A 14,262-nucleotide genomic window follows, 5' to 3' on the forward strand; every position below is an offset into this window, starting at 1 on the left:
GCATAGAATATTTCAAGGAAAATTGGAAAGACTGGTTTCATCTGAGAATTAGGTAGCTAAAAACAGGAATAGGTGGGAGACTTTTCACATACTATACTTGTTATAGTTTTTGAATTGTGAGTTTGCTGCCTCTTCAAAAAAATGAATGAATAAAATATTAAAATAACAAATATTTACATATTTATACTCCACCATTTTGCTCAAAGACTTCAAGAACAATTACCAAAATATATCTACATCTAATACAATCAGATAAAATAAATGAGTGATACATATTTAAAATAAAACAGGAGAGGCCGGGCTCGGCAGCTCATGCCTGTAATCCCAGCACTTTGGGAGGCCAAGGCAAGCAGATCACTTGAGGTCAGGAGTTCAAAACCAGCCTGGCCAACAAGGTAAAACCCTGTCTCTATTAAAAATACAAAAATTAGCCAGGTGTGGTGGCGCGTGCCTGTAATCCCAGCTACTCGAGTGGCTGAGGCAGGAGAATCTCGAATCCAGGAGGTGGAGGTTGCAGTGAGCTGAGATCGTGCCAATGCACTCCAGTGTGGGCAACAGAGCAAGACTCCATCCAAAAATAAAAATAAAATAAAAAAGGGGAAATAAAATAACAATCAGAGATAAGTCAAGCACAAGAAATGTGTACACAGCATCCTGCTTGGCTGCTGGATGTGGCCATGAATTTGGTGTCAAAAGCAAATCAAAAAACAGAGTCAAGGGTCTATATTGCTCCACACTCAGGCCCACCTACTTTGGGGATTCCCCGTCCTGTTAATATCTTTTTGAAACAATAAACAATCCCAGATGGCTGAATTACTTGGGGGTCAGGAATGCATATGTTTTCAAGTGAATACTAGGAATAGAAAAGCTGGAAGAAAAAATTGTCACAGTCTACCACTCAAAAGAGGAATGGCTTTTCTTGTAGAGGAGAGCAAAGGAAAATTTCTCTCAAACATCCATCTAAATAAGACCCTGGGATACCACAGGCAGTGCCTTCAACCACAGGGCACAGCTGAGGAGACCCTCAGGAGGGTCCTGTCCTTCCATCTCCACACAGAAGGTGGGATGGTTTGGGCTATTTAGCAGTGAGGCACAGAGCTCAGGACCTAGGAGACAGCTGGCCCCAAAAGGTAGGCACAAGAGAAATGCTATAGGTCAGACATGCCACTTGGCACACGAGCTCCAAGTTCCAACTGGAAAACCTCTTGCACTTGATCAACTAAGTCAGGGGAAATGAAGAGGAAAGTCTAAGTCAATAGCATGTTATTCCTTTGCCTTTTAGACAAACAGCACATTGTTTGCTTCCATTTCCTCCCCGGCACTGTAATAAAATGGGCATCAGCTTCACGGCAGCTCCCAAACACTCGGTTTCAACAGTTGTTTCATTCATTTGCCAGAATCACTCCCTTTGGGAATCACAGTCTTTCCTCTCCTTCTCTTCCTCTTTCACCCCAGCATCCCTAATGCAGGTCCTAATCACATTTCCTCCAGCATCACACAGACACAGTGCACAGAGACAATACTGTGTGTTCACCAAACCAGTTTCCTTTTCCTCCTGGGCACCCAGCAGTGACATGCCCCAGCCTCTCTACAGTAAGAAGAAAACATGCGATTGAGTTCTGGTCCACGGAACCTGGGAGATATGATATTGCCACTTCCAGGGCTGTCCCCTAAAATGTCCTGTGCAGTCACCCACAATCCCCATCAGTTCCCCAGATACTAGTTGGATTTTGATACTCAGGGCAATGTCAGAAGCCTCTGCCAGCCCGGGTTCTAAATAATTTTGTGGCCCAAAATTCCCCTCCACTAACCTATAATGACTATAATGTAGGGAAGAAAGAATTTTTTTTATTTCTAAGATGCTGAAAGTGTTTGTTGCCAGAATTAGCCTGCCTTGTCTAACATAGATATTGGGGTTATCCTGAAACAAACAAACAAAAAAACCCCTAAAAATACGACATTGCCTTGGCAGGTGGGTAGTAAATAGGGATGGTTCCGATATTGTAGATCTGGGTTATATGGTAGCAAAATACTGGCAAAACTTGCCTACAATACTCTGGAAGGCACACTACCTGCCCACTGAGCTTACAGTTGTAGGAGAACCAGAGGGTTCTATTCTAGGACTTCTAGGACATGGGTAGAGTTCTAGAAGAATTGGAAGAGGATGAAGAATACTTTGATATATGTTATTTTGTTACTATATTCATTACTAATTGTCTATATTAGTGTTTGGTCACGTTTTTCAAGAAAAAAATGTCAGAATGCAAGTGACCCATTAGCAGATAGAAGTCATATGAAAGAGAGACAATCCATAAATTTGGGACATAGAGAGTTGGAAAGACCATTTGCCAACTGCTTCTAAACATCCAACCATGAGAGATGGCATTTTAAAACACATTGAGTGTTGGAGACCCAGGGAAACTTCTCAGCTGAGCATGTGACTCAGGCCTTTGGCAAAAATCAAATGAAGGGCATGGCCTTTCCACCTGCTTTTTTTAGATAATCTCAAGATACCCACCATTAAATTGGAAAAAAGAAAGACAATGCTTCCTCACAGGGGTAAGAAAGCATTAAAATAAACAAGCAGTCTTGAAATTGTATCTAGGAGAGAATTGTTTTGTTACTGATACATGGAACTTTCTAAAAATTAAATCGGAAGGCTTTTTACATTATTAAAAGACTAATATTACTAAAGACATTATGACACTAAATTAGAAACACTTTTAACATTCTGCAAGCCTTAAATCAGTCTCAGGAAGGAAGTAGACTATGAATGCTGGCAGTCCCTAGGAGGAGAGAAGACCCAAGATCCATTTCTGATGTGGCCAGGAGAATAATGGACAGGAAAGAACTCCAGGGGTCAGTGCCAGGGGTCATTGGGAAAAATGAAAAAGAAAAGTCTCTCCTGCAGAGGAAGATCAGATTCTATTCTGGGAACTTGCCCCACTTTATGGAAAGGGAAAACTTACAGTGTCACTCTGCAGGATACTAGCTTTGCTGTGGACCAGCGATTTCTCTTTGTCTTCATTCTTCTTTTTTCTGGGTGGGAAATGTCACTGTTATCATTACCATTGGAAAGTGTAGGGGAAAGTGGTAATATTTCTCTTTTGCTCATAGGTCACTGAACCAAGGGGAGCCACATTCCCACTCAACAGGGAGGCCCACTCCTGGAGATCCTGAAATGTGAGCTGAACACAGTGATTGGGAAGAACTTGAGGTCACTCTTGTTAAGAGAGGATGTGTGTGTTCCATGTTAGAGGAAGAATGAGATGGATAGTTGGTGGCCGGAAGGGTAGACCATGATAGAGATGATGCTATGTGTTTGTTAAATCCATTTCCTTTTACCCACACATTTAAATTGCATTTTCCAACTTCTCCTGCAGGTAGGTGGGCTACGTGACTGAGTGCTAGCCAATGGGATATGGTCTGACTCCTAAAATCCAGTAAGTGACATCAACTGCTCTCTGCAAATGAGAACTCAGGCTACAGAGCATACCCTCCCCGTGTCCTCTTAATCAATGAGCATGAAGCACATCATCTAACAACTGCTCTTAGCCATGTTCATATTGCCCTGAGTTGGGTGTGCTCTTCAGCCTATTGTTGTCTACTTCATTAGAGCCTCTTACCAGCAATTCATTTTGTGTTCCAGTGAACTATTTTGACTAATAATGAATGATAAAAGGTAAGATGCCCATGCTGGCCCTGCTGGAATAAAACAAAAGGAAAATATAAAAGTAGTCAGAAATCTTACAGAAGATTAAGAATCCTCAACAAAATGGACAAGGAAACAGAAGTTGAACATTAACAGACAATCAGGGATAAGCCACCATACATCGATCATCCAAAAAGATCTTCCATATGGAATAATTGTATTTATCATATCAGAAGTATTATCTGTGTAGTAAGTCCTAGGATATTATGAAGATATTACCCTGGACAAATGTACCAATAACTGTACTAACATCATCTGGGAGAAATTAAGCAGTCATGATGCCAAGACGTTCGAAAATACTGAAACAGTGATTCTCAGTGTGTAGTGCACAGAAGGCATCCTCCCAGGCATCCTGCCATAAAGACGTTTCCTAGTCTTTACCCAGTTAGCACTTGCATCTCCTTGAACACTTCACCTGCATTACCCAGGGTAGGTATGGGCCTGGCAGGCCCTGACAGTACTCAAGTCCAGCTGGGGCAGTGCTGGGTGGTGCTGACAGGGTACAGTCACACAGCCTGATCTAAAACCCACAACTCTCACGCATCAGAAGGAAGTCATTTAGCCCGCATGCTTACTTCGGGCTATTAGAAAAAAGAAAAAGCAAAGGTAACAAGAAGAAGGTATGAGAGTCTATGGGAGAACAGGCAACAAAGGCATTAGTAGCTCTGGAAAGTCATGAAACTTTAATCAGCACATTTTAAGAATCTTAATTTTCACCTTTTTATCACTACCCACAGGACACTTACACCTGATCTCCAACCTGACTTACAGAAGTTAGAAAATGCCCTTCCAGCTATTCCCCTGGATTAAATAGAAGCTAGCCAAGGCCAAAGTTCTGTTGGAAGCCAATCAGAAAAAAAGTATATGTTTTGGCATGTCTCTGTAGGTCCAATATGCCTGCTGCTACCATGATAGTGAACAATACTAGATTCTGCCATTCCCAGGTGGGCTAAAGGGGCTCTTTCACCAGTACTGATATTCATCAAGATTCAGAGATGTTTGAAAACTTTCCCACTGGCTTGAAGAAATGCCTTGGCCACAACTATAAAACTATCACCCATAACCCATATCTTGACATTGGGGTCTCAAGTACAGACTGATGCTCAATGTATTAATACGTCATCCCTTCTTCTGGTGCAGACACCCAGGCCTTCATCAAAATTGTCCCATCCCTCCCCTCCTCCAGTCTCCCCCAACTCCAGCCCCCGGCCTGTGCATCCCCTGTCAGTGTCAGTAAATGACAGCCAGGAGCAAAGCTCTACGGTGGGGAGCACGGGAGGTATGGCAAGAATGCGCAAAAACACTCAGAACGTGGCTCCCACCTGCCCTCAGGAAGCTTGCAGTCCTCTTGGGAGGGACGAGGTTGCCTAACTACCGATTTCATGAGACATGTGGCACAGCAACACAAGGGCTATTAGGGTTCACAGGAAGGGACAAGCAACTGGGCTGGTGCATGTATGGCTGGCTTGATGGGATCTGCCCAGCAAGAGTTCTTCCCGCTCTCTTTGGTCTACTCAGTACCTTCTTCCTTTGGCTGTGTGTGTGTGTTTATGAATTCCTTTATTAACATATATGTATATATCCTAAATATATATTTTAATATGGAGAGAGAACATATAGCAAATATATATGTTTTTATATGTTCATATATATATATATGGAGAGAGAAAGTCCTTACTTAACATCATCCATAGGTTCTTGGAAACCGAACCTTTAAGTGAAACCAGGTCTAGCAGGTCCTCAAGTAACATCATTTCATTCAATGTAATTTCAGTATAACATTGATGAGGAAAAAAATTGGTTCCATTATACGCCATTTCACTTAAAGTCATAGTTTACAAAAACCCATGCACAACATTATGGACTTTCCGTGTGTGTGTATGTGTGTGTGTGTGTATGCGAATATATGTGTGTGTGTGGGTGGGTGGGTGTGTATGTGTGTGTTTATGTGTGCGTTTGTGTATGTGTGTGCATTTATGTGAGTACTGGTGTGTATCTGTGGATGTGTATTTATGTGGGTATGTGTGTGCGGGTGTGGGTATTTATGTGTGTATATGTGTATGTGTGTGTTTATGTGTGTGTTTGTGTGTATGTGTGTGTGTACGTGTGTAGGTGTGTAGAGGTGTTTGTGTGTATGTGGGTGAGTGTGTGTATAGTGTGTGCTTATGTGTGTGTATTTGTGTGTGGGGTGTCTGGGGGTGTATGTGTGTTTATGTGTATGTGTGTACATGTGTGTATGTGTGTGTATGTGCATGTGTTTATGTGTGCATTTGTGTGTGTATGTGTGTGAGTGTGTTTTGGTGTTTATGTGTGTATCTGTATGTGGGAGTGCATGTATGTGTGTATGTGTGTGGGGGAGTGTCTGGGGCATGTGTGTGTTTACATGTATGCGTGTATGTTTGTGTGTGTTTGTGTCTGTGTGTATGTTTATGTGTATATGGGTATGTGTGTATGTCTGTGTATGTGTTTATATGTGCATTTGTGCATATGCATGTAGGTGTGTTTACGTGTGTGTGTGTTTATGTATGTGCATATGTGTAGGGAATGTCAGGGGATGTATGCATGTGTGTATATGTGTATGTGTGTATGCGTGGGTGTGGGTGTGTTGGGGTGGGTGTATTTACATGTGCATATAATTGTGTGTATGTGTGTGTTTATGTGTCTGTGTTTATGTGTGGGGGTGTGTTTGTGTGTTTATGTGTGTGTTTCTATGTATGTGTGTATGTGAGTGGGTATTGATGTGTGTATGTGTGTGGGTATGTTTAACTGTGTGTGTGTGTGTATGTGTGTATGTGTGGGTATGGGTATGTGTGCGGGTGTTTATATATGTCTTTATGTGGGTGTATGTGTGTGTGTTTATGTGTGCATTTGTGTGTATGTGGGTGTTTGTGTGTTTGTGTGTATATGTGTTTATGTGTGGGGTGTGTGTGTGTATCTGTGTGTGTTTATGTGTGTGAGTGTGTGTGTTGGGGTGTATGTGTGTATTGTGTGTATAAACACATGTGTATGTGTGTGTTTGTGTGTGGAGGTGTGTTTGTGTGTTTATGTGTGTGTATGTGTGTATATGTATATGGGTGTGTTTATGTGGATGTGTAGGTGTGTGTATATGTGTGTGTATGTGTTTTGTTTTGTCTTGTTTTTAGACGGAGTCTTGCTCTGTCAACCAGGCTGGAGTGCAGTGGCACGATCTTGGCTCACTGCAAGCTCTGCCTCCCGGGTTCATGCCATTCTCCTGCCTCAGCCTCCCGAGTAGCTGGGACTACAGGCGCCCGCCACCATGCCCGGCTAATTTTTTGTATTTTTAGTAGAGATGGGGTTTCACCATGTTAGCCAGGATGGTCTCAATCTCCTGACCTCGTGATCTTCCCCACCTTGGCCTCCCAAAGTGCTAGGATTACAAGTGTGAGCCACTGCACCCGGCCGTGTGTGTATGTTTATGTGTGTGTTTATGTATTTATGGATGTGGGTGTGTGTGGGTGTTTACGTATGTGTTTATGTGGGTGTATGTGTGTGTGTTTGTGTGTGCACTTGTGTGTATGTGGGTGTTTGTGTGTTTGTGTGTGTTTATGTGGGGGGGCTGTGTGTATCTGTGTGTGTTTATGTGTGTATGTGTGGGGGATGGGGTGTATGTGTGTTTATGTGTATATGTGTGTAAATGTGTATGTGTGTATGTGTGGGTGTGTGTGTTGGGGTGTGTGTGTGCATATAAACACATACGTATGTGTATGTTTACGTGCGTGTTTATGTGCAGGGATGTGTTTGTGTGCTTATGTGTGTGTATGTGTGTATGTGTATATGGGTGTGTTTATGTGTGTATGGGTGTGTGTGTATGTGTGTGTATAACACATGTGTATGTGTGCTTATGTATGGGTGTGTGTTTGTGTGTTTATGTGTGTGTATGTGTATATGTGTTTATGGGTGTGTTTGTGTGTGTGTATATGTGTGGGTGTGTGTATGTGCGTGTTTATGTGTGTATGCGTGTATGTTTATGTGGGTGTTTATGTGTGTGTTTGTGTGTTTATGTGTGCATTTGTGTGTGAGTGTTTATGTGTGTGTCTGTGTATGTGTGTGTATATGTGTGTGTGTTTATGTGTGTATGTGTGGGTGTGGGTGTGGGTGTGTGTGTGTTGGGGGTTTGGTGATGGGTGTGTGTGTATGTGTGTGTGGGGGGAGTGTGTATGTGTGTACACACACATATATCATCTTTCTGCCCTGTACTTTTTTCTTTTTCCCGCATTGCAGAAAGCCACTCCTTCATTCATACAAGCAACTTTTTCCCTTTGCAGGAAATTATTCTTTAGCCACTTGAAACTGCAGCAAACCATACAATGGCCTCCCTGGGAAACTGTTTTTCACCCCCGTAACGCTTAGGCCCTTTCCTTTGAAAGCTTTCTCCTCCTTCTGTGTCTGTGTCTACTTGTTCTGTTGACTCAGACTATTTGTCCAGTGAATAGAGACAACATCTCATTATATTTCCTACTGAAACGTTAATGTGTTCTTAACGCTTAGCAAGTAAGAAAAATAATAATGCCTCTATGTTCCCCATTTGTTTCCACCTGAGGACTTCATGTGCAAAAAGAGATTTTTAAAGCATAGCATGCAAAGGTTTGGTTGATTAGACATATATTAGGTTTTTCTGTCCTCTTGTGCGAAGGTTCAGCCTTTTAAATGGAGTGTGCAGCTATTAGGCATTAATCCATCTGTTTTGTTTTGCTCTCCTACTTAGGAAGACTAACACACTCGTCTCACAGCAAAAGTCATACCAAAAGCCATTCTCTTCCCCAACAATACGCCCTGACCACCACCAACTATCTATCATTTAGAAATATTCAGTTATAGCGTTATGCTGCCAAATGCTTAAGAGCCTCACAGATTCCAAACTCTTCTTTCCTTGATATCCTGACCTCATCCTTTCCTAACACAATGATGCCAGGGTAGCCCCCTCAATACTCCTTAAAGACAGATACCAAGATTTTTCTCATTCCACTCACCCCTAAACTTAACCCATTTGTGGAGGCATGGATAAATCGTGACATTCTCCAACAAGTCTTTCTTGGCCATAATAGCTCTAAGTGACACCTCCCTCTTTTAAATTGTAATATGCAAATATCTACAAAGTTAACAGCACGATGTAGCGTACAACAGGATGCCAAGTGGGCAAAAGAACTAACACTTTCTTTGTATCAAATTCTATCAGTAGCTCCTTAAAAGCAGACAGCAGAATTCTACAGATCATGTGTTTGGAATCATACAGGTATTTTTGCCACACTGAACTATTGGTGACTTTTTCTCTCGATGAAGTTTATGAGCTTCTCAGGGACAAGGATCATTTCTCATATAGGTTCAGAATTCCCTGCAATAACTAACACTAATATTGCTGGATAGACAGAAAATACACAGTGGATTCTCACTGATTTGCCCCATAGGGAAGCTGAGAAAATTATCAGGTTGTACTGAAAAATGAAATCATACTAAAACAATAAATCAGTAATAGGGCATGCAGACTAAGTGTGACAACAATTTCAATGAATTGAGTGGAATTTCGATCTATAGAGACCCACTCCATGAGTCACTTCAGCAGGGAAGGTGTCTCTGGAGGGAAGGGGCAGATTGATAGAATCAGAATATCAGTTTTCAAATGGCCTCAGAGATCATCTGATGCAAGCCATCTTCTTAGAGACAAAGAAAGTGCTGGAGAAGCCTCAACCAAAGCTGGGGAGGCCGGAAATTGATATAAGCTATCCTCAGTGCTCACTGTGTCCTTTTCACATGCTCAGCAGCTTTGCGGCAAGAATACACAGCTCTTTCTCAATGTAGGAAGGGCCTTACTTCTGCCTGGAAGAAGGGAGGGAAATATCATTCAGAGTTCCCATCCACATTTAATGGCAATGCATTTAATGTTATCTCGATGATATGTAACACTGTTAATTGCAGATCTATTGTAATTACTTTATTTTCCCTATGTCATCTAGCTACATTCAACAAACACCAACACATTCTCTAAACAATTAGATTGCGCAACAGTGAGGGTACAGTATGTTAACAGGAAAAAGTGCAAAATGTGCGATCAAATAACTAAACACTTCATTGAGCAGCTGAATTTTTTCTTCCTTTAAACAATTTTTCATTGTTTTCAATGTTCTGATATTACTTTTCTAGTCAGGCAGTGTGGGGCAGGGTCACCAGTGCAGTTTTTTCACACACCCACCCCCTCCACGAACCCTTACTGTCATGGGCAGGCACTATTCCAGCAATTATGAAAGATCAAATGAATGAAACTCTGTTTCTCTCCTCATGAATCTAGTAAGATGATTACAAATGAACACAAAAAGTCTAATAAAGGAAGAACATAAAGTACTAATAGGAGGCTATGGAATTTCAGAGCAGGGACAAATTCCCCCATTTCCTTAACTGGGGAAAACATACTAATAAAACAATATGGCTGGACATGGTGGCTCGCGCCTGTAGCCTCAGCAATTTGGGAGGCCAAGGTGAGCAGATAACAAGGTCAGGAGATCGAGACCATCCTAGCTAACACGGTAAAAACCCGTCTCTACTAAAAATACAAAAAATTAGCCAGGTGTGGTGTCATGCGCATGTAGTCCCAGCTACTGGGGAGGCTGAGGCAGGAGAATCACTTGAACCCTGGAGGAGGAGGTTGCAGTGAGCTGAGATTGTGCCACTGCACTCCAGCCTGGGCGACAGAGCAAGACTCCATCACACACAAATATATATACACACACACATATGTGTGTGTGTGTGTGTGTATGTGTGTGTGTTTGTGAAGCCATAGCCACAGAAATTTTAAAGTCCTTAATTTCAAACGAAGGACTTTTTTAGATAATTCTTTAAAGTTCAAATTGATTTCTAACACTTGGTTGCCTTTTAATAATGACTATACGAATTTTTTCACAGGTGCTGATTTTAAAAGTTTTCATCAAACATTTGCTTTCATCAAAACATTGCTGCAAAGGAGTTAATGATGAATAAGCATATAACTTTGCATATTTGATAGACTTTACAGCTTCCAAAGCATTTTCACAGGTACAATTTCGATAGATCTCATTTGGTCACCACAAAATCCTGAGGAATATGCAGGGCCCATTGACTGTCTTTCTGGGTGCATATGTTTGTGTGTGTTATTACAGTTATTTTTATTGTGCACAGAGAAATCTGAGGCCCAGAGGAGTTTGAGAAATGATAGTGACAACTGGCATTTGTCAGACTTGTCAGACAAAAAGAAAATTGCTGGCTAAGCCTTCCAATATAAAATTACTTACAAGTTCTTACACTTGAAAACTCATGTTCTTAGCAAGACCCAGTCTCTACTAAAAATAAAAGTAAAAAATCAGCTGAGTGCAGTGGCATGTGCCTGTAGTCCCGGCTGCTCAGGAGGCTGAGGTGGGAGGATCGCTTGAGCCCAGGAGGTGGAGGCTGCAGTGAGCTATGCTCGTGCCACAGCACTCCAGCCTGGATGACTGAGACCCTGTCTCAAAAAGAAAGAAGAAAGAAAGAAAGAAAGAAAGAAAGAAAGAAAGAAAGAAAGAAAGAAAGAAAGAAAGAAAGAAAGAGAAAGAAAAGAAAGAAAGAAAGAAAGAAAGAAAAAGAAAGAAAGAAAGAAAGAAAGGAAAGAAAGAAAGAGAAAGAAAGAAAGGAAAGAAAGAAAGAAAGAAAGGAAAGAAAGAAAGAAAGAAAGAAAGAAAGAAAGAAAGAAAGAAAGAAAAAAAAAAAGAAAGAAATTCATGTTCCTACTAGCATATGTTCTTTTGAAAACAGAACATGCCCTAGTAGCTCTCAGCATCTAGGGATGCCACAGCACTCCAGCCTGGATGACTGAGTGAGACCCTGTCTCAGAAAGAAAGAAAGGAAGAAAGGAAGGAAGGAAGAAAGGAAGGAAGGAAGGGAGGGAGGGAGGGAGGGAGGGAAGGAAGGAAGGAAGGAAGGAAGGAAGGAAGGAAGGAAGGAAGGAAGGAAGGAAGGGACAGAAAAAGAAAGAAAGAGAAAGAAAGAAAAGAAAAGAAAGAGAAGAAAGAGAAAGAAAGAAGAAAGAATGAAACAAGAAAGAAAGAGAAAGAAAGAAAGAAAGAAAGAAAGAAAGAAAGAAAGAAAGAAAGAAAGAAAGAAAAGAAAAAAGAAAGAAATTCATGTTCTTACCGGTATATGTTCTTTTGAAAACAGAACACTCCCTAGTAGCTCTCAGCATCTTGGGATCCCCCAGTTCTCTTTACTCCATCCACAGCACCTCATTCCCTCCTCATCCTCGGACACAGGCCAACCTCTCTCCTCTCATCCTCTGCTCCCAGTAGAGGATGAAAAAGCGGTCTTTTGCTCCTCCATCCTAAACAGCCAGTGCCACTAATTCATGACTTTGAAGAGTATTTGCACTTTAAAACTTGGTTATAACTCTGCAGAAGGCATCTTGATTCTGATAAGCACATGTAGGGTATTGGCCATCAGGTGGAAGCAATTTTCAGGGAGGAAATGGCCCACGGCTGCTTCATCCCTTGCTGCTGTCTTTCCCTACAGTGGTTAACAAAGGTCTTCTGAGCTTATCTTCGGGGTCACAAGTGGAGACAGGAGCTGGCACAATGCTTTCCACCCTGGATCCCTGAAAGGAACTTCATGGATGCACAGTGACAGATTTAACAAGTAGAGAAAGCCCAAGCAGAGTCTCCAGGGGCCGAGATACAAATTTAAAAAAAAGGCTCTGGGAAGCAGCCGGAGTCTGACAATGACATCCCCAATCCTCACTTCCAACCCCACACATATACACTTGTCCTGGCCTTGACCTCAGACTGTACAGGCTCAAGTCCTGTGGTTCTTCAAATATGCCCCAAGTCCAGAAGGAGGATCCTGGAGTCCTGCAACAATGACCCGGGCTGCTCCCTCCTACATTTACAAACAGAGTGGGAAACACCGTCCTTACCTCGTAGTGGGCCACACGCTGCGATTCGGAGATCAGCTGTGCACTGCACACCTTGCAGTAACTGTCTGTAAATAAATCCTGATCGATATCGGAGGACTTCATCAGGCTACAAGAGAATCAACAGAAAAGAAAAATGAGTCCACTGCTTTGATGTTTATGCAAGATATTAACCGTGTGAAAAGCCAGGGTCACAGTAGCAGGTCTGACAATGGTGACAGAGGGGTGGATCTCCCTACACTCTTGACGTTATCATATCGATTAACCATAATACGTGCATAGGTTATAGTTTTCTCACAAATGCCCAACAGAGTTGCTATACCCTAAAAAATAGAAATCCAGCTATAGTTTTTCTGTGGAACAAACCAGACTTATATCTAATGCCTTGTCAAGAGTTTATGTGAGGGCAGGGCACCGTGGCTCGCGACTGTAGTCCCAGTGCTTTGGGAGGCCGAGGGGGGAGCATCACTTGAGGCCAAGAGTTTGAGACCAGCATGGGCAACGTAGAGAAATTCTGTCTCTACAAAAATAAAAATTCTAAAAAAGGATTTATGTGAGATATTTTTGCATGTTATATATATATTAACAAAATGTTGTACGCATGTAATATATCCAACAACAGAAAGTGGGTTAGATGAACTTTGGTATATCATCACACTGGAAAACTATGTGGCTTCCAAATCCAAATTCAGATAAATTATTCTTTCAGGGAACATTAGGAAAAGGTTTACCATTAACAAAAGAGATTTTTGAGTATGTATAGCATTATACAAAATTTGTTTTAAAATATGTATAGACGCATGAAAAAACATTCCAGGAAATTATAACATAATTTTAATAGCACTTATCTTTAGGAAATGATAGAAAATTGCTTTTGCAATTTTCTTCATTTTTAAATTTTTCTTCAACAATCACATATTACTTTTGTAGTCAAGGAAGAAGTTAGCTTTGTCTAGAGCCTTTAAGCAGTATAAAATCTAGTTTAGAGTTAAATAGTTACACCTAGAAAATTAAAAAATAAAATCAGACTAAACTATAACTTTCCTTGTAACCTCATACTTTGTAACACGGGGAGACCTCACTATTCAAGCTGACTCTTCTCCATTTAGGGTGGTTGAATTCATAAAGGCCACCTCCACCACTACACACCACAACTGAACCCACAAAGTACATAAACATATTCTCAAATTCCAAACCCGGAATCAAAATGCAGCCAAGGATCCCAAGCTTCTGAAAGCGATCTGTCGGAAACGGATCTTATGGCAGCCGAAGGATCTCATGTTACCACCCTGCAAACACACCCCAGTGCATCCGATTCCTTCACCCAGCCCACAAACTCCACTTGTTTCACCTCCTACCTGCCAAGCAAGAAGTAAAGACCATGGCAGACAGCATGCTGTATGGAGAGGCAAAAGAATCTCAGACAACAGCAATATGGTAGGCACTTTGGACTTTATCTTATTCCACCACCATCATCTTACCTATAAGACAGTCCAAAGTTATACTGCTAGTCATTTGCATAGCCAAAAATACTGCCTCGCTTGCATGATTCCAATTTCCACAAGCTAGATCCATCCTAGGTCTGATGCTACCACGTGGCATTGGATGAGTCACTCAATGCTCCATG

At 41.6% G+C, this 14,262-nt stretch overlaps 1 protein-coding gene across 3 annotated transcripts in view; it reads right to left on the reverse strand.

Annotated features, from left to right (window-relative positions):
* ZMAT4 (zinc finger matrin-type 4) overlaps positions 1–14,262 on the reverse strand; it is a 382,280-nt gene that overhangs the window by 293,763 nt on the left and 74,255 nt on the right. For all 3 annotated transcript variants that reach the window (XM_055296035.2, XM_055296034.2, XM_055296033.2), the window contains exon 2: positions 12,639–12,744. In XM_055296035.2, the coding sequence (XP_055152010.1) occupies positions 12,639–12,740 (102 nt within the window). In that variant the 5' untranslated portion in view covers positions 12,741–12,744. The remainder of the gene's footprint in view (positions 1–12,638; positions 12,745–14,262) is intronic.

The sequence above is a fragment of the Symphalangus syndactylus genome, chromosome 10, assembly GCF_028878055.3.
Source record: "Symphalangus syndactylus isolate Jambi chromosome 10, NHGRI_mSymSyn1-v2.1_pri, whole genome shotgun sequence".
Classification (NCBI taxonomy): Eukaryota; Metazoa; Chordata; class Mammalia; order Primates; family Hylobatidae; genus Symphalangus; species Symphalangus syndactylus.